Source organism: Rhinatrema bivittatum, chromosome 5 (assembly GCF_901001135.1).
Source record: "Rhinatrema bivittatum chromosome 5, aRhiBiv1.1, whole genome shotgun sequence".
Taxonomy (NCBI): domain Eukaryota; kingdom Metazoa; phylum Chordata; class Amphibia; order Gymnophiona; family Rhinatrematidae; genus Rhinatrema; species Rhinatrema bivittatum.
The window spans coordinates 231,324,885-231,346,268 of NC_042619.1; the positions used below are offsets into that span (position 1 = coordinate 231,324,885).

Below are 21,384 nucleotides of genomic sequence, written 5' to 3' on the forward strand. Positions count from 1 at the left end.
CAGATGATACAAAATTGTTCAGAGTAGTTAAATCACTAACAGAGTGGGATAAATTGCAGGAAGACCTTGTGAGACTGGAAAATTGGGTATCAAAATGGCAGATGAAATTTAATGTGGATAAGTGCAAGGTGATGCATATAGGGAAAAATAACCCATGCTATAATTACACAATGTTAGGTTCCATATTAGGTGCTACAACCCAAGAGTTCTAGGCGTCATAGTGGATAACACATTGAAATCGTCGGTTCAGTGTGCTGCAGCAGTCAAAAAAGCAAACAGAATGTTGGGAATTATTAGAAAGGGAATGGTGAATAAAACGGAAAATGTCATAATGCCTCTGTATCGCTCCATGGGGAGACCGCACCTTGAATACTGTGTACAATTCTGGTCGCCGAATCTCAAAAAAGATATAATTGCGATGGAGAAGGTACAGAGAAGGGCTACCAAAATGATAAGGGGACTGGAACAGCTCCCCTATGAGGAAAGACTAAAGAGGTTAGGACTTTTTAGCTTGGAGAAGAGACAGCTGAGGGGGGATATGATAGAGGTGTTTAAAATCATGAGAGGTCTAGAATGGGTAGATGTGAATCAGTTATTTACTCTTTCAGATAATAGAAAGACTAGGGGGCACTCCATGAAGTTAGCATGTGGCACATTTAAAACTAATCTGAGAAAGTTCTTTTTCACTCAACGCACAATTAAACTCTGGAATTTGTTGCCAGAGGATGTGGTTAGTGCAGTTAGTATAGCTGTGTTTAAAAAAGGATTGGATAAGTTCTTGGAGGAGAAGTCCATTACCTGCTATTAATTGAGTTGACTTAGAAAATAGCCACTGTTATTACTAGCAATGGTAACATGGAATAGACTTAGTTTTTGGGTACTTGCCAGGTTCTTATGGCCTGGATTGGCCACTGTTGGAAACAGGATGCTGGGCTTGATGGACCCTTGGTCTGACCCAGTATGGCATGTTCTTATGCTTGGGGAGTTCAGTCATGCAGATAGAATTCTATCCAGGGGTTGGAGAGCTGCTCAGTGAGCCTGACAGGGCCTGTCAGGGGCTGGGGAGCTGCTCAGTGAGCCTGACTGGGCCTGTGAGGGGTTGGATATCCCACAGATAGCGTAGTCATCCTCACCGGGCCTGTCAGCGGTTGGAGAGCTGCTCAGGGAGCACAGTGAGCGTGAGGAGTTGGATATACACACAGAGGGCCAGATTTTCTAACCTACGCGTGGGCGTAGATTTGTGCATGCAACTCGGCGCGCACAAATCTACGCCTGATTTTATAAAATGCCCGAGCAGCCGCGTGCATGTTATAAAATCCGGGGTCAGCATGCACAATTGTGCGCCTTGCGTGCACCGAGCTTTAGGGGAGCCCCGATGGCTTTCCCCATTCCCTCCGAGGCCACTCTGAAATCGAAGCGGCCTCGAAGGGAACTTTCCTTTCGCATCACCGCACCTTCCCCTATCTAAACCGCCCCTCAGCCCTATCTAAATCCCCCCCTACCTTTATTATTTATATTGCGCCTGCCGACCTAGCAGGCCTTCGGAGGCCTCTGGCCATGCCCCTGCTCCGGACTGCCTATGCCCCGCCCCTTTTTTCAAGCCCCAGGACATACGCGCGTCCTGGGGCTTGCGCTCATTGCTGAGCCTATGCAAAATAAGCTCGGCGCACGCAGGAGCGGGTTTTCAGGGTTACGCGCATAATATACGCGCATAACCCTTTGAAAATCCGCCTCAGAGAGCATAGTCACCCTCACTGGGACTGTCGGGTTGGAGAGCTGCTCAGGGAGTACAGTGAGCATGAGGGGTTGGATATCCCCACAGAGAGCATAGTCACCCTCACCGGGCCTGTCAGGGATTAGAGAGCTGCTCAAGGAGCACCTTCCTATGAGGGATTGGAGTCTTCCATAAGGAATAAAATCCTACTCTGGATTGGTATCTGGTTAGAAAACAGGAAATAGATAGTAGGGACTAAATGGCCAATTTTCCCAGTGGATAAGAAGTAAGTTGTGGAGTGTCCCAGGGATTTGTACTGAGAGCAGTATTGTTTAACTTATTCATTAATGACCTAGAAAAGGGAGCAGTGAGTGAGGTGATCAAATTTGCAGATGACTCAAAATCATTTAAAGTAGTTAAAGCATAAGCTGATTCAGAGGAATTGCTGGAGGATCTTGCGTGGCTGGAAGGCTGGGCACTTAAATGATAGATGAAATCAAATGTGAATAAGTACAAGATGATGCATATAGGGAAAATAATCCTAATCAAGGAGCATAGAGTTAGCTGGCAAATATCCTACATAAGTTACAGCAATTATCCATGCACACAATTAAACTTGCTCTCTGGTGCATGTAATTTTGAGTTATAAATCCCATCTCTGCCCGAGCTCCACCCACTGGAACCTCTCCCCTGTGAGCACAGAAGTGCAGACAGTGTGCATGTGCATAATTTTACACGCTTATCTGTTGCACAGTTTTTCTAAAGCGCCATTTCTGCGGGGAAGGCATTGCTTTATCTATAGAAGCCCCTTTCAAAAATTACCCTCCCATGTGCACAGTGCTGGGGTTTCAAATGAGGAGTTTACCACCCAAGAACCACTATGGGCAAGGTACTGAAATCCTCAGCTCGGTGTGCACAACAGCAGCCCTGCTTCGGGAGGAGGGGAGGGGGGGCTGGCAGTCCCGACTTCCTGGTATCTGTCATTTCAAATGACATTTGAAATGACAGATACCAGCGTGGCCGTGAAGCCTTAGGCCCGCGCACCCAGGATACTGTATAGGCGCTCTATCCAGTAAAATGGGTTGCGCGGGTCTAAGGCATTACGGACGCGGTTTACATTTACATAAAATTAGTGTTCAGGATCGAGCGGTAGGTGAGCTGCACTGTGCGTGCGGTAACCGCGGGTGCCGTAGGCACTAACGCAGCTCTTCCTACTGCTCGGTACTGGATAGACCCGTCTGTTAGCAATTTCTGAGACCTTTTGTATTGGAAGCGGATGACGTCAGTTCAGGGGGACGCCCCTGAGGCTCGCGCCCTTGCTGGTACATCATTCGGCGCGCGCGCACGCCGTATGTCATTTTGTTAGATTTTTGTTAGATGTCATTTTGTTAGATTTTTACTTTTTTATTAAAGATTTGTCTGCGAGCCAGATGCAGCCATCAAAAGAGCCATATCTGGCTCCCGAGCCATAGGTTCCTGACCCCTGATCTATATGCTCTGTGATTTTGATCTTTAGAATATTTTCCACAATTTTTCCTGGCACTGAAGTCAGGCTCACTGGTCTATAGTTTCCCGGATCACCCCTGGAACCCTTTTTAAATATACATTGGCGACCTTCCAGTCTTCAGGTACAATGGATGATTTTAATGGTAGGTTACAAATTACTTGTAATTTCATTTTTCATTTCATTTATTTAAATTTATTGATCGCTTAAAACAACAGGATTGTGGCCTAGGCGATTTACAAAAGAACGTCCATAAAATAATATCAAGAACAAACAACAATAATATCACATACAAAAGCATTAGACTCTAATACATCATAGAACTGCCAGCATTAGAAGTTCAGACCTTACATTAGGAGCATTGGAGGAAGAAGTTTTTTAAGGAAAGCCTAAATTTCTTCAGATTTTCCTGCATTCGGACCTCAAAAGGTAAGGTGTTCTAAGTAGAGGGAGCGGCTACAGAGAAAGCAGTTTCCCATGTAGATGCGAGATGGGCATGACGGCCGGAAGGCACATACAGGAAACCACGTTGTGATGATCTTAATTGCCGAGTAGGATGGTAGATTCTGAGAAGGGCATTAATCCAGGGAGGAGAGTCTGGACTGAGTAATTTATACACAGTCATCGCAATTTTGTATCTAATGTGTTCTGAAATTGGTAGCCATTTTAAGTGAAGCAGAACAGGTGTAATATGTTCAAATCGTTTGGTACTAGAAACTAGTCTAGCAGCAGCGTTAAGTAGTAATTGTAACGGCTGCAAATTAGATTTAGATAGGCCTAACAAAAGACTATTACAATGGTCTAGATGTGGGAAGATAATAGCTCGCACTATGATAAGAAACAACAAGTGGAATAGACCTGATATCAGACGTAATTTTAAAAACCTAGATTTAACGATGGTGTTAATCTGGGGTTTAAATGAAAGCGTGGTGTCAAGAAGGACGCCAAGACTTTTGATAGGTTTGTTCAAAGCAAAAGATGAATTATCAAACCTAATGGTATCTGTATAAGGTGTAGAATGAGGATGATGTTTGAGTAAAAACTCTCTTTTTTGTGTTGAGAGAAAGCTTATTTTGATTTAGCCATTGTTTGATGGTTGTTAAGCATAGATGTAGGTGATCAAGTGTTTCTTGCCAAGAAGGTCTAATTTTAATGAAAAACTGTATGTCATCTGCATATATTTTGAAACCATCTGTGACATTGGTCAGTAATTTAGTAATAGGCGCAGGTAGATATTAAACAGTGTAGCAGATAACGCTGAACCTTGCGGCACTCCAGATTTTAAGAAGGAGGTTGACGACTGCTGATGTTGAAACGAATGGCTTGCAAATGACTTTCAAGGTAGATGGTAAACCATTCAAGAACAGAGCCAGTGATATCACATTCACGCAATCGAAAAAGAAGAATCTCATGGTCGACAGTGTGGAAAGCCGACGAGATGTCTAAGGAGACCAATAAAAATTGCTGTCCGTTGTCAAGTCCCCCGTTTCAGAGTGTCTATAAGTGAGATGAGGAGCAATTCTGTACTCTTGGACCGGTGAAAACCGAACTGATGAGGGTTAAGAATTTAGTTTTTTTCAAGGAAGTCTGTAAGTTGTTGCAAAACAGCACCTTCAATGATTTTCGCAACAAAGGGAAGGGAAGAGATGTGCATGTAATTTCCAAGGTCGGTAATGTCTAAATGAGGCTTTTTCAACAAAGGTTTAACTACAGCTTTTTTAATGCAGTCAGGCAGCAGACCAGTGCTGAGTGAAGAATTAACAATACTTGAGAGAGAAAAACTCAGGATGTCAATGGCGGCTTTAAAAACTAACACAGGGACATTATTTAGAGGACAAAACACCTTATTCATCTTTGAAATAAGGTTTGAAATTTCCAAAGAAATAACTTCAAAAGTTGACCAGATTGACAGTTTATACACTATAACATTATGAAATCAAGGAATAACATTGCTGAAAATTAAAGATAAATTTTCAACGTTCAAGGAAAAGTATTTAGCAAAAGTGTCAGCTGACAGAGATTCAACAGAAATCAAATTAGATTTATGATCCTGAACAAGTCTGTGAACTAAGTGAAATAAGGCCTTAGGATGATTTTCTAGCTCTTTAATTTTTACCGCGAAAAATTCTTTTTTTGGCTTTAAGTGATTCAATCTGGTAATTTTTAAGCAAAATTCTGAATACGGCTGCATTAGAAAAGGAAGGTTTCTTAACCCAAATTCGCTCACTTCTTTGCAATAATTTGTGTAAAGATAGTAGCGATGAAGTAAGCCATGGTTGAGACTTTCTATTTATTCTATGAACAAAAATAGGTCTGAAATTTCATTTTTGAGTTCTTTTCTCCCAGTTGTTACCCACTGAGGGAAAAGATGTGGCGAGGATGGAGAGGGGAATGAGGAGAGAGGCCAGATAGAATGAGGAAGTAGAGGGGAGAGAGGGAGCAGGTGAGGAAGGGAGAATAAAGGTTAAATTGTAAACAAGTTAAATAAGCAAATCCAAACATGACAAAATAAAACAAATGAACAAACTAAGAAAAATACAAAAATAGACAGAAAAATAGAGAAATGAATGAAAAAGGTAAAAAAGCAAAAAAAAAAGTTGGACAGGGGGTTGGAGTTTTTCTCAGCTCTTAAAAAACGTTGGTTGGCACCTAATTTTTTTAAATTTGTTCAGATTCTTATTATGGTATGTGGCCTGTGTGTCTGGGTGTGGTGTGGAGTGTGTGTCTGTGTTCATCTGGTGTGCATTGGTCTGTGTGTCTGGTCTACATCTCTCTGTATGAAATGCTCTGTCTGCCAGCCTCTCTCTCTATGCCTGGGCATGGTGTATCTGCCTCTCTGTGAATATGCCTCTCTGTGTGTCTGTGTCTTTGTCTAGGTGTGGTATGCCTGTGTCTCTGTGCCAGTCTGGGTGTTGGGTTGCTGTCTCTCTGCTGGGTGTCTGTGGGCTGCCTTTGTCTCTCTGTGTCTGCCTGGATATGGGGTAACTATTTGTGTGTGAAGGTCATAAGAATATACATAAGAAATTGCCATACTGGGTCAGACCAAGGTTCCATCAAGCCCAGCATCCTGTCTCCAAGGGAGGCCAAACCAAATCACAAGTACCTGTCAAGTACCCAAACATTAGATAGATCACAAGCTACTATTGCTTATTTAATTACCGTCATACCAGTTTATGGTTTTAACCTCTAGGAACTTATCCAAACCTTTTTTAAACCTAGTTACACTAACTGCTGTAACAACATCCTCTGGCAATGAATTCCAGAGCTTAACTATGCGCTGAGTGAAAAATAATTTTCTTCGATTTGTTTATAATGAGCTACTTGCTAACTTCATGGAGTGCCCTCTGGTCCTTCTATTATCTGAGAGAGTAAATAACCGATTTACATTAACTTGTTCAAGTCCTTTCATGATTTTGTAGACCTCTATCATATTCCCCCTCAGTCGTCTCTTCTCCAAACTGAACAGCCCTAACTTCTTTAGCCTTTCCTCATAGGGCAGCCGTTCCACACCCATATCATTTTGGTCGCCCTTCTCTGCACTTTCTCCAGTGCAGTTATATCCTTTTTGATATGCGGTGACGAGAGTTGCACAAGGTATTCAAGGTGCGGTCTCACCATGGAGCGATACAGAGGTATTATGACATCCTCCTTTTTATTTGTCATTCCCTTCCTAATAATTCCTAACATTCTGTCACCAGAGTACACCGGGCCAACAATTTCAATGTATTATCTACTATGATGCCTAGATCTTTTTCCTGGGTGGTAGCTCCTAAAATAGAACCTAACATTGTGTAACTACAGCACGGGTTATTTTTCCCTATATGCATCACTTTACACTTGCCCACATTAAATTTCATCTGCCGTTTGGAAGCCCAATCTTCCAGTCTCGCAAGATCCTCCTGCAATTCATCACAATCCGCTTGAGATTTAACTACTCTGCATAATTTTGTGTCATCCACAAATTTGATCACCTCACTCGTCGTACCCCTTTCCAGATCATTTATAAATATATTAAAAAGCACCATCCAAGTACAGATCCCTGAGGCACTCCACTGTTTACCTTTTTTGACTGTGAACATTTACCATTTAATCCTACTCTCTGTTTCCTGTCTTTTAACCAACTTGATGTCCTTTTGTGGATTGCGCTACCTATCCCACGACTTTTTAGTTTTCGTAGAAGCCTTTCATGCGGGACTTTGTCGAACGCCTTCTGGAAATCCAAATTCACCACATCTACTGGTTCACCTTTGTCCACATGTTTAGTCACACCTTTAAAAAAAATGTAGATTTGTGAGGCAGCACTTCCCTTGGGTAAATCTATGTGCCGTTCCATTTCCTTTGTCAAAACAGCACAATTATATCCCGTTTAGGAATTAAAGTGTGTAATGAGAAAGCTTTAGTAAAAGATTACAGGGTTTTGTAAAAGCATTTATTGAAACCTTAATCCAGGCTATTGTGACATTTATGTAGAGATCATTTTGATGTGTAAATAGCCAGGTATCTGTGAATTATCCTGATGCAGCTTTGCGAAACATGTCGACCTATTTAGAAATTGTTTTTGTAAACGCTATACGAGAGAGATCACATTAACCTAAGTTTATTGCTCCTTTTGCCTTTTCCTTGTTTAGTTCCCCCCCTTGTTGTGGCTCCCCGTCCCTGTGCTCTGTATTTCTCTTAGTTCAATGTAAACCAATATGATATACCCACGAATGTTGGTATAAAAAAAAAAAGCTGTTAAATAAATAAATAAAATACATTAAGGATCCCATGTATTTTTTCTAAATTCCTGATGATGTTTAAACTGCTTGGTTATTGTATTAACATTTCAGATTTTAATAATTTTTGTTACAATAAAGTTTGTTAGTGCCACTGTCTTTTCATCATTTTTTATACAGTTATCCAGTCAGTTTTTGCTAAGTCTATGTTGGGGTGGTTCTTCATTTTTAATTTTATCTACAGTGGCAGTTGGGATGCTGAGCCCGATGGACCAGTGGTCTGACCCAGCATTGCAACCATTATATTCTTATTACAGGACTTATCAGGGATTAGGGAGCTACTTGAGCACAGTCACCTTGATGGGGCCTATTGGGTGTGCATGTCTGTGTGTGGAAGGGGGATAGAGAGGGTTTAGAGAACTACTCCTGGATAAGATTTAGAAAACCTAATGGCGTAAATAGTTCCTACTGCAAACTAATATTCTAATTTGAAGGGCTTAATACAGCGTATAAATAGTGCTGGAGCATTTTAGCACCGGTGTGGGCTCTTTGTTTAGCTGTGTTGAAGTGTCTGAGTAATTGCTAGTATGCACCTGTTCTAAATAATCTAACCATTTATTTGCATGTAGCATTCTTAGTTTTATATTTCTGAAATTCCAGTTCCAGTTCTGGCAATTTATTCAAGAAAATTGCATACAGAGAGTATGAAGCCGGCTTTCAGAAAGCAAAACCAACCTCCAGATTCTCTGGTAAGTATAAATTACTGTATTTGATTTAATTCCTGGGAAAGTGATTACATGAACTAATATCAGTACAGCATTGAACACAGATTGAGATAACTTTATTTTTAGTTATAAACAGAAGGCATGGGGGTCACCTGAATGGAGCAGCATCAACACCCTAGACCAGCGCTTTTCAACTGGTGTGTCGCGTCTCCCGGTGTCCCACTGCCCTGTTGTACTTTCCTTCTCCCTTTTTCCAGCTCCCACGGGCCAATTGGAAGCCTCGTTTCTTCCTACCCCCACTGCCCAGTGGGAAGCCTCCTTCATTCTGCCTGCCCCCACGCAGGCCAATCGGAAGCCTCCTCCCTTCTACCTGCCAGTGGGAGTAGGAAGAAGGGAGGAAGCCTTTGATTGGCCGGTGAGGCAGGCATCGCATAGCCCAGGGGTGGGGTGGGAGAAATGGCAGTGTCGAACCCCGACGAAGAAAAGCCGCCACGGGAGCCCATCCCGGTGGTGGTGAAGAGGAAACCCGACCCCGACCAAGCAAGGCCGCTATGGGAGCCCATCCCTGTGGAGGCGAAAAAAGAAGGCCCACCGGAGTAAAGCCATGGTGGAACTGGAGCCCATCCCTGCAGTAAAGGAAGAAGAAGTTTTTGGTGAGAGTTTGTGTGTGTGGGTGTGAATGAATGCCTGGATGAGAGCTTGTGTCTGAGGGTGTGAATGGGTGCCTGGGTGAGAGCTTGTGTTTGTGGGTGTGAATGGGTGCCTAAGTGGTAGCTTGTGTCTGTGGGTGTGAATGGAGCATGGGTGAGAGCTTGTATCTGTGGGTGTGAATGGATGCCTGGGTGAGAGCTTGTGTCTGTGGATGTGAATGGGTGGCTAAGTGAGAGCTTGTGTCTGAGGGTGTGAACTAGGGATGTGAATCGGGCTTCGGGCGATTGAAAATATCGTACGATATTTTCAAAATCGTCAGAAATCGGGGGCTCCCCCAAAATGATAGGAAAACCCCACGATATTGTTCGTGGGGGTTCTCTTATCGTTTTGGGGGAGGGCGGGAAAAACGGCACACAAAAATAACCCCTAAACCCACCCGACCCTTTAAAACGAATCCCTTAGCTTCCCCCACCCTCCCGACCCCCCCCCAAAAAACTTTTTACAGGTACCTGGTGGTCCAGTGGGGGTCCCGGGAGCGATCTCCTGCTCCCGGGCCGTCGGCTGCCACTAATCAAAATGGCGCTGATGGCCCTTTGCCCTTACCATGTGACAGGGTATCTGTGCCATTGGCCGGCCCCTGTCACATGGTAGGAGCACTGGATGGCCCACGCCATTTTTAAAGATGGCGCCGGCCATCCAGTGTGCCCTCCATGTGACAGGGGCCGGCCAATGGCATGGATACCCTGTCACATGGTAAGGGCAAAGGCTATCGGCGCCATTTTTGTTAGTGGCAGCCGACGGCCGGGACCCCCACTGGACCACCAGGTATCTGTAAAATGTTTTTGGGGGGGTCGGGAGGGTGGGGGAAGCTAAGGGATTAGTTTTAAAGGGTCGGGGTGGGTTTTTTGTTTATCGGCTCGGGTGCAGCTGATAAACAAAACCGCGATCGGGCCGGATGGAAAAAAAAACACGATGTGAACGTGTGAGAGCTTGTGTCTGTGGGTGTGAATGGGTGCCTGGGTGAGAGCTTGTGTTTGTGAGTGTGAATGGGTGCCTAAGTGAGAGTTTGTGTCTGTGGGTGTGAGTGTGAGTGGGTGCCTGGGTGAGAGCTTGTGTGTGGGTGTGAATGGGTGCTTGGGTGAGAGCTTGTGTGTGTGGGTGTAAATGGAAGCCTGGGTGAGAGTTGGTGTGGATGCTTGGGTGAGAGCTTGTGTGAATGGAAGCCTGGGTGAGAGCATGTGGGTGTGAATAGGTGCCTGGGTGAGAGCTAGTGTGAATGGGTGCACTGTGCGAGAGCATTTGTGTGTGATTGAGAGCATGAGTGTGATTGATAGAGAGACTGGTCAGGGAGGTGATGTGTTTCTGTGTGAGAAAGAGAAACTGGTCAGGAAGATGACTGATGTGAGAGAGACCGAGACTGGTCGTGGGGGTCTAATTGGGGGTGTGTGTGTGTGTGTGTGTGTGTGTGTGAGTGACTGGTTGTGGGCGCTAAGAAAGAGGACTGTGAGGACAGAGCTTCAGCAGCCCTTGCTGCTTCTGGTGAGTGCTGTTGGCCTGGAAAGGAAAGGAGTAGGAGAGCTGCTGGAGAGGGTAAGTAAAGGTGGCTTTTTAAGTTTATTTTTCTTGATTGACTGCCATTTTAATTATTTGGTATTATGCGATATCTGCTGTTTTGAAATATTTTATTGATATTTGGACATGTTTTAATAATTTTTATGAGTTTTTAATTGTTGAATATTATTCTGTTCAGCAGCTGTTTTGTAACATTTTTAGTATAGCTTTACAATTATTTCTGTGTGGGGCTCTATAGCAGTTTGGCTTATTCTGTTTTCCCAATAGGAAATGTATTAGTGCTTAGGGCCTGGTTTAATAGTTGTATTTCTTAGATAGGGTTGTTACTGTTTGAGTGTGTTCCATAATACAGGTGTAACTTTGTGCGGGTTAGTTTGAGTGCATTATTGCAAATCTTGAGAGTTTGTTAGGTGCTATATTTCTCTTTCCATTTCTCCAGGTTTGCACTGCATGTAAAGTGGCTTTTTTGGGTTTCCATTCCAGTTTCTGTCTCCATATTTATAATTTGTGGTTTTTCACTACTTGGTGAAGGTCAGTTCTGGGTGTGTGACCGAGGTGAGGTAATTTACTAGCATGTAGGCATTTGTATCAATCTTATTTGTTGTGTTTTCTCAATAGGATATGCATTAGTGGTAAATTACTGTCTTTTCATAAGCAAGGCTATTGTGCCTGGTAGTAAAAGGAGTTTGTTTTGCTTTTACTGAGATGTCATCAGAATCAGAATATCTTTTTCATATGGCGAGTTGTACAGGGTAATGCCCTAGATCTGCTCTGCACTCATTGCTGGGGGTTGAGGGGATTCCTGTGGATGCAGAGTGCATGTTTACATTTAGCCCCGTGATGGTCACATGTTCAGTGTGTCACGCATGTGAGAACCATCTGTCAGGTGTGTCCCAGACAAAAACAGGTTGAGAACCACTGCCCTAGACACCTTGCTGAGCAGACTAGATGGACCTATGTGATCTTTAGCTGCCATCATTTACTGTGTTACTATATTCTAATACTGAGTTTCTATCTGTACAGGAAATATAGACACCTTTTGGTCACTGCTGGTACTGCAACTTCTTGATGTTTTATTTATTTATTTTATTTATTTATTTATTTATTTATTTATTTTTATAGACCAATATTCGATCAGGGATATCACATCGGTTCACAGAAAACATCGAGATTAAATAGGACAGAGGCTTCTTATTTCTTACATGAAACTTAGTAACGATATTAATAGTGAAGTGCAACTATGCTCTTACAGAATAAGTAAGGAGCTAACAGAAAAAAGTGATTTACAGTAAATGTTGGAAGAATAACAACATGAGACAATCATTACATTAAAAGGGTAACTAAGGTATATACAAGGTAGTTATAAGGTATTTACACTGTATTTACAATGTAGTTTGAAACTTTGGGGGGTTTTAGGAAGGCCTGACAAGAAATGCTTAGAAATAGGGTGTTGGGGAGTTGGGTGGGATCTGGGGGGGAGGATCTGAAAAAGGGGGGAGAAGAGGGAGCAGGGTTAAAAGTAAGGGTGAGGGAGGGGGGAATATCAGCGAGAGTAGGGGTGAGTTGGGAACGGACAGTTATTACTTGATATGTTTACAGTTGTTTACAATTGTATTCCACCTTGGGCAGTTTTAATTGGAAAGGCTGAAAAAAATGTGATTTGAGAAGATACTGACATTTTGGGGCCGATGCAATACAGTGTGCTCAGCCGAGCGCCCTGTATAACCTGCAGTTGGACATGGGTTGTATAGGCGCTAATGAATCCCCTTATGCAATAAGGGGATTAGCATCTCTACAATGCATGTCCAACATGGAGTGAGTCTAATAGCGTTAATCACCAGCAAATGCATCTGATTGAGACTATTAGCATTCACTCCTGATGCAAAAAAAAAAAAAAAAAGTGCTTCTAGGACACACATTTAGCAATCTAAATTAATGCCTGCCTGGAGCAGACGTTAATAGCTGAGCGCTCCTTAAACCAGTACAGAAAAGCAGAAAAAAATGCTTTTCTGTACTGCCTCCTACTTAAAATCATTGAGATATTAAGTAGGAGGAAAAGTAAACAAATTTTAAACAAAAAAAAAAGTTAAAAAAAACACTGACTGTCAGGTGCAGGAAACGGACGCTCAATTGAGAAGCGTCCGTTTCCTGAAACCCCTGCCTGTCAGTGTTTAGGAAAACTGACACAGATAAACTTGGCATCGGTTTTCCTAACTGGCAGCGGGCCAACGCACTCGGGCTCTCCTTGCTAACGCGACCCCCTAATTTAAATATTGCATGGCGCCCCCAGGTGGCCCCTTTCTGGGTACTGCAGGTACTGCAGCCTCTATAGAAGATACTTAGGCGATGCTTGTCTGCCTTGAACATGCACGCACATGTAGAGTTGGGTCATGGAGTTCACAGGGGGAGTCAGTTTGCAGTTGTCTGTGTTGGGCTGTGGGGTTGTGGTACTGGAATGGTCCACATTAAAGGCCAGAGCACCAGTAATGTGCGGCAGAGAGTGAGTGACAGCCAAGCGGGCTCTGTTACTGGGGAACACAGGTCACACCAGTGATAGTGGCATTGGCACCAGCAGAAGCAGGATCACATCAGGTGCGCTGGTAGTGGGCAGTGGTGGCAAGGGATTTCATTCCATGGTGGCAGTAGAGAGTTTAGTGTTGTGCCGGTGTGAGGCCTGTGTTATTGGACACATTGTGCTTTGGAGGCCTGTGTGCCGCAGGGGTGATGGCAGGCACCCTGGGAGGTGCACAGCTGTGTAGCAGGAGGAGTCATTGGAGAAGGTAAGAGAAGGAATTGGTGGTGGTTGGGGGAAATGTGAGAGAGGGGATTGGCTGGGTGGGGGGGATGTTAGGGAACTACTGGGAGATTGGAGGTGATAGAGATTAGACATAAGTAGAGGGGGCGATGGAGAGTTTCAGCTTGTAAGATGAGAGAGGGAGTCAGCTGGGAGAGGAGGAATTTTAGAAGGTATCAATTCAATGTATAACTGTATGTATTTGTGTACCAGAGAGGTATTTCTAGCTCTAGAAACTAGAACCACAAGGCAATAGATGGAATGGGGCAAAGCCAGATTGAGTTAGCCAGTCAGGTTGACCCGAGTCCAGTGGTAACCCTATATTTTCATTGCTTTTTAGCATTTGTCAAGTTTAGTGAGGGGCTCTATCCTGGAAACCTTTATCCTAATTTAAGCTTCTTTTTTCCTAGCGTGTAGCCAGATGAACTCAGGACCAATGGGTTATGTGCTTCCCTGCTAGAAGATGGAGATGGAGTCAAGTTTCAAAGCTGACATCAACTTAGATATACCCCTGCAGTGACATTAGCCCTTCAGTATCTCTTCGTTTCCTAGCAGAGATGGACGTGCTTTCCCTAAACCAGCATTGGTGGTATAGCGGGATCGCAATACTAGTTAGAAGAGGAAAATGTATCTTTAAATTGGAGAAAGACTGAGCCCCGCTCTCCTACAGTGATACCTAAAGGTCCCTTCCCCAGTCGAGAATTCCTGAGGCGATTTCCGAGATCCCTCAGAGATGTGCTTTGGTCAGGTAGCCGGTTTCCGGCATGGACTTTGCTGCTGAAGCAGCTGAAAGGCAGCGGGTGCAGGAAACCGAGCGATGACGGCCAAAGCCCTCTCCCACGCAGCCGGAGGGCTGCGTGGGAGAGGGCTTTGGCCGTACTCTGTCAGTAAGCCGTACTCTGTCAGTAAGCGCTGTCAGTAAGCTTACTCTGTCAGTAAGCCGTACTCTGTCAGTAAGCGCTGAGCCCAGGTAAGTAAAGGTAGAAGAGGATTCTTTTCGATTCAGAGACATGGAAGGCCTTCGGTAAGTCTTTCTCCGGTCTCTTTGCTCAGCACACGTACCAACGACTTTCCCAATCCTGTTTGGGTAAGGGAAGGGGGCTTCTGAGCAGGTTGAGTGGCCCCCTGATGGGCTAGGCCCTGCTTCAGGCTGTTGGGAATGTGGACCCTTGAGCCGAGACGAGGTTGGCGCTACCACCAGGAGTCAATCCCTGTTGGTCCTCGTCATCGGGAAACGGTACAAGCAGAGAAGACCTTACTGGAGCATCACCTATACCAGACCTCGTTCCCCGCAGGTTGAGCCCTTGGGTACCGGGGCAGGCAGGACAGGTGGGGTCTCTCAAGGCTTGGAACCAGAGGAAGAGGCTGAAGCGGCATCAGACAGGCAGAAGTCAAGGCAGGCGGAACCAGGAACAGGCCAGAGGTCAGGATGGGCAGCAAACAAGCGGAAACGGAGAAACAGGCTGGAGGTCAGGGCAGCCGGAGTTCAAGCAGAGTCAGGTACCAAGCAGAGGTCAGGCAGGCGGAGGTCAAGCAGAGTCAGGCAGGCAGGGTCAGAACCAGAAGATCAATTCAAAGGGACGAGGGGCAGGAACGCTGGAATCAGGAACAGGAAGCAAAGCTGGAACTGGATCAGGAATCAGGAACAGGGAGCAAGGCAGGAATGTTGGATCAGGCAGGAATCAGGAACACAGAACTCACACTCAAGACTGAGCTGGACCCAATGCTGAGGCAAAGTGCTAGTGGCAGGGCAAGGTATATATACCCACCCTGTCTGACGTCATCTTCATGGGCCACGGGGAACTTTCCCGCCGCGGGCCCTTTAAATGTACAGCAGCGGCGCAAGCACACGCCTAGGGGGGCCAGACGCGGCGCTCAAAGTGGCGGCATGCAGGAATGCTGGGAGAGCAGGCCACTGTAACGGTGGTCGGTGTCGGCTGCGAGGAGCGGCGACGGAGGGGAGCTGGAGTGGGTCGCCTGCCTGCGGAGGTAAGGGGACCTAGCTACGGCCTTACGCGGCCGGAGATCCTAACACAAGCTTGTTGGGTGCTCCACGTGGTAGTGCCATCTTGCACACAGTGTTGTGCGTCTCCATTGCCCTCCATAGACCATAGATATGTGTGGTGCATGCCGGCCCCGTGCATGTGCTGTGCCTCTAACGTCGCGCATACTTGCGTGCATACGTGCGCTTCTATTTACGCACATTGGGACCGGATCTCTGTGCGCTCGATTTCAGGCGCTAGCTGGCTGAACGCACAAGTTACCGTTGATTATGGCTCTGGCAGCAAAAAAGCACATGTGATACTCTCTTTGTGCTGCCTGCCATATTAGGGCTACACAGTCTGACTTGGAGTCCTTCCTGTGTCAGCACTGTGAGGAGGTTCAGGGAGAGTTGGACTCGCACAACTATTCCAAGCCCGGTTCCTCCCATTCAGAAGATGGGTCATCCACGATCTTATCCGGTAGCACCCCAGATCTAAGTAATCCCGGGGCTGTGTCCATCTCGGGAGAGGACAATTCAGCTGCACCTACCCCAGTTTCTCCTGGGCTAAGTATGGACCCAGCAGCCTTTTCAGGAGAGACAGACTGCACCTGCGCCTTTGTACAGGTGCAGTCTGTCTCTCCTGCCCCTGTCCGGTCCGAACTCCAGCCGAGAAGGCCTCGCTCTCCCAGCCCTATCAGTAGGCCCCACCAAGGGTATCCCTGACAGGGCCCTAGACACCACGGACGACAAAGGGGATGCAGATTCATTGGAGGATGGGGAAATCCCTCTAGGCTTGGAGCCATATCAGACCATGTTACGGTTTTTCCATAGAGATGAATTGCCGGCCCTGGTTTCCCAGACCCTTAAGACTCTTGGAGTTCCTGGCACGGACCCTATGACGGAACTAAAGAAGAATCCCATCCTGTTGTCTCTACAGAAAGCCTCTTGCTATTTTCCAATGCTGGAAGTCATCCAGGAGCTGATTGACGAGGAATGGGATGCCCTGGAAGCCAGTTTTAAAGGAGGTCAGGCATTGGAAGCCCTATACCCACTGGACCTGATGGCCAGAGAACACCTGCGTTTCACCAAAGTGGATGCCCTGGTCTGCACCATTTCGAAGAAACAATATCCCAGTGGAGGGAGGAGCAGCCTTAAAGGATACGCATGATAGGCGGTTCGAGTCCATCCTTAAACAAGCCTTTGTCGTGACAGCAATGACACTACAGATTGCTTACTGTTGTGCCCTGGTGGCTTGCTCATGCCTGCTTCTCAAGAGAGAGGCAGATAACTCAGAGGCGCATTCCAGAGAGGCTATGGAGCCCGCCACTGCCTTTTTAGCAGATGCAGGCTCTGACCTAGGCCATACCTCGGACAGAGTTGTGGCCTCAGTGATGGCAGCCAGAAGACAACTATGGCTGCGAAATTGGTCAGCGGACACAACTTGTAAGACAAACCTCACAAAGATGCCCTTTAAGGGATCTCTCCTATTCAGAAGTGAATTGGAAAAGCTGGCCAGTAAGTAGGGTGAATCTCCAATCCGTCGGTTGCTAGAAGATAAAAGAAAGAGGTCACAGCTCCCCTCGCCTATGAGGGGTTGGGCCAGGGGCTTCCAGCGCTTTTGGCCCTAAAGGAACTCATCATTTCAGACATTTCGGTTCTCAGGAAGGTCTCAGTCCTTTCAGAGTCGACAACCAAAAAGAGGGGCTGGTTCAGGTTCAAGTTCGGCCCGAGCTTCCCAATGAAGTTTTGCCGACCACTGGACTGGCTTCCGACCATTCTTCGGCTTCAACTCCTAGACTGACTTACGACCTGCTGGAGGCACCAGCTGTCTGGATTCCATGACCTGCAGGAGGCGCCTGCATCCAGACCTATCTTCAGTCTTCAGTGATTCACCTAAGTCCAAGTGGCGAAGTACCTGTTCAACTTCTGCTTTACCCGGCCTTGCCTTCCGATGGTAGGGACCTAAGAGGGTTTATTCTCTCTTAGGTAGCGCCAACTCTACCTCGGACTAAGGGTCCACCTTCAGATCCGTAATAGAATACCAAGGCCATGGACCCGGCAGAGGCCTCAGCTCTGCAGGCCATTCCTGGTTTGGCCCAGAAGATTATGGCGCAACAACGGGTATTAGAATCCTTTGCGTCCTCCCTGGATTGACTCAACGCCCGTCTCGATTCTGTAGTCGTGGCTCATGCAGTTCCTTCACCATTACCACTACCGTCCGTGGTGCAGGGAAATACTCATTCAGCAATTCCATTACCAACTCCTCCACGCTATTCTGGTGAACCTCACCTGTGCCAGGGATTCCTCGATCAATGCAGTATGCACTTCCGTCTCCAAGTTTCCCTCTTTCTGGATGATCTTACAAAAACTACATATATCTTATCCCTGTTAGAGGGTAAGGCCCTGGCTTGGGCTTCTCCCTTCTGGCGACGGTCAGACCCAGTCCTGCAAAACCTTCCTAACTTCTTGGAGCTGTTCGAACAGTATTTGATGATCCAGGAAAACAAGTAGTCGCTGGTTCCAGCCTTCTGCAACTTCGCCAAGGAGGACGTCCACTGGCGGATTACACTATTGAATTCAGAACTCTAGCGTCAGAACTCCATTGGGAGGAGAGCTATCTCCGGACCATATTTTTGGAGGGATTGTCAGCCAGAATTAAGGATGAACTGGAAGCCCGCGAGCTGCCTCGCTCATTGGACTCTCTTATTGAGCTAGTAACCAGGATTGACCACCATCTACAGGAAAGGGCTTGTGAAGGGCTGAGCACAAGAAGGCGCACAGCGGGTCCTACGTCTTCTCATCCTTTATCTCCCGTATCTCGAACTTCATCCACCACAGAGGGGACTGTCGAAGAACCGATGCAGTTAGGACGAGGCCCTCTCCGGAGGAACGGCAAAGGCGCCGTAAGGCAGGTCTCTGCCTATATTGTGGAGGATCGGGCCATCTCATTGCTCGTTGTCCAACACGTCCGGGAAACTCCCAAGCCTAGGCTCCACTGGGAGAGTAACCCTAGGCATCACTTCATTGGCTCCCCCACTTACTCTGCATGTCACCCTGCTTCTCGGAGGCCATAAATTCTCCACACTGGCTCTAGTAGATTCTGGGGCCGGAGGAAGCTTCATCCTGCAAGATGTGGTGGAACAACTGCGCATCCCTACTCGTCTGTGCCCAAGGCTGTTGATTATATCCTCTATCCATGGAGACCCCCTGCCGGGGAGAATAACTCATCACAAGGTTCCACTGGATTGCCACATTGCACCGAACCACACTGAATGAATTACCTTCTATGTCATCCAGAAATCCATTCATCCAGTCGTTCTTGGTATTCCGTGGTAGCAACGTCACAATCCACAGTTCGACTGGACGTCTTTAAGACTTATTCACTGGGGTCCAGCATGCCATGAAACCTGCCTTAAGGGAACGACTCCCTCCTGTAGTTACATCTGTACCTCTCTTCATGAGGGTTTGCCTTCCCAGTACAGTCAGTTTGCTGACGTTTTCTCCAAAAAGGCCGCAGATACATTGCCCCCGCACCGAGAATTTGATTGCGCCATTAATCTGGTTCCTGGAGCTACCCTGCCTCGTGGTAGGGTCTACCCGTTCTCTGCCTTGGAGACCCGTGCTAAGATCAAATATATTCAAGACAATCTTCAGAAGGAGTTTATTCGACGATCCAAATCTCCAGCCGGGGCTAGCTTCTTTTTTGTTGGGAAAAAAGATGGGACTCTGCGTCCATGTATCGATTTCTGTGAGCTGAATGCTATCACCATCAAGGACCGATACCCATTGCCGCTAATAGCTGAACTCTTTGACTGCCTACATGGAGCCAGGGTGTTCTCAAAATTGGATCTTCGAGGAGCGTATAATCTAATCAGGATTCGTGAAGGTGATGAATGGAAGATGGCTTTTAACACCAGAGATGGCCATTATGAATATCTTGTTATGCCATTCGGATTGACCAACACTCCTGCAGTATTTCAGCACCTAATTAATGAGATATTTCGAGACCTGCTTTATGTCTGCATAGTAGTCTACTTAGACAACATTTTGATTTTTTCCTCCAATCTACAGGTGCATCGGCGACATGTTATTCAGGTTTTGCAACGCCTAAGAGAGAACCGTCTCTATGCAAAAATTGAAAAATGCATCTTTGAACAAAAATCACTACACTTTCTGGGGTATATTATCTCCAAACAAGGTTTTCAGATGGACCCCTCCAAGTTGAAATGTATCCAAGAATGGCCCCAACCTAATGGATTACGTGCGCTCCAGTGCTTCCTTGGATTCGCTAACTACTATCGTAGTTTTATTCAGAACTTTTCTAAACTGGCTGCACCTCTCACTGCCCTTACTCGTAAAGGGGCAAACATCAAGGCCTGGCCTTTAGAGGCTGAAGAAGCTTTCCTTGCGCTCAGGAACTCCTTCCTACAACAACCTTGCCTCCAGCATCCAAATCCCAGACGTCCATTTATGGTAGAGGTGGATGCCTCAGCTGAAGGAGTAGGAGCTGTCTTAAGCCAGAATGACATCTCGGGAACTTCTTATCCTTGCTCCTATTTCTCTAAGAAATTTTCTTCGGCAGAACGCAACTACTCCATCGGTGACAAAGAGCTTCTTGCCATTAAGCTTGCATTTGAGGAGTGGCAGCAGTGGCTGGAGGGAGCACAACACCGTATAACAGTCTACACTGACCATAAGAACTTGGTGTACCTCCAGCAAGCTCAACATCTGAACCCGCGCCAAGCTCGTTGGGCACTCTTTTTCACACGTTTTAACTTTGAACTTCGATATCGACCAGCTAACAAGAACATTAAGGCAGATGCCTTATCCCGATCCTTCTCCACTGAAGGCTTGCATTATCCTCTCTGCGACATTCACTGTCCCACCTGGTAAAACGGTGGTGCCTAAGAGACTTCGTAACAAAGTATTGGCCTGGGGTCATGATTTCCAGTTAGCCAGGCATCCTGGATGAGCCCGGACTCAAACACTTCTCCAACAATATTACTGATGGCCTGAGATGCATAAGGATATACGAGCATATGTTGATTCATGCCCAACCTGCGCTCAACACAAGATTCCTACAGGAAAAACTTGGGGACTTTTACAACCGCTGCCTACTCCCACGAAGCCTTGGACACACATCTCCACAGACTTCATTGTGGATCTTCCGCCGTCGGAGGGCAACACAGTGATATGGGTAGTAGTGGATTGGTTTTCTAAAATGGCCCACTTCATCCCACTACCCTCCCTCCTGTCAGCTCCTTGTTTGGCCCAGTTGTTCATGCTACAATTCTTCCGCCTCCACAGACTGCCACAGCACATCACATCTGATCGCGGTCCTCAGTTCATGGCCCGATACTGGATCAACCTCTGTAAGAAGTTTCGCATTTCTCTGGACTTTACCACCGTGTTTCACCCTCAAGCCAACGGTCAGGCGGAACATATGAATTGTACATTAAAACAATTTCTACGGTTGTATGTCAACTCCCGTCAGGACGACTGGGCGGCACTTCTCTCCTGGGCTGAATTCTCCCACAACTCGCATGCCTGTACCTCAGCTAGGGCCTCACCTTTTCAGATTGTATTTGGACGACAACCCAGGCCACCCTTGCCATTGCCCTTGCCTGTTCCATCACCGGCAGTCCAGCTAACTGCTGCACAGTTGAAATGGCTCTGGGTTCATACCCAACAGATGCTACATAAAGCGGCTTACACTGCAAAGACA

General features: G+C 46.2%; 1 protein-coding gene across 1 annotated transcript in view; it reads left to right on the forward strand.

Annotated features, from left to right (window-relative positions):
• Positions 1-21,384, forward strand: part of F5 (coagulation factor V) — a 145,242-nt gene that overhangs the window by 15,752 nt on the left and 108,106 nt on the right. The window contains exon 2 of the mRNA XM_029603432.1: positions 8,594-8,682. Coding sequence (XP_029459292.1) covers positions 8,594-8,682 — 89 coding nt within the window. The remainder of the gene's footprint in view (positions 1-8,593; positions 8,683-21,384) is intronic.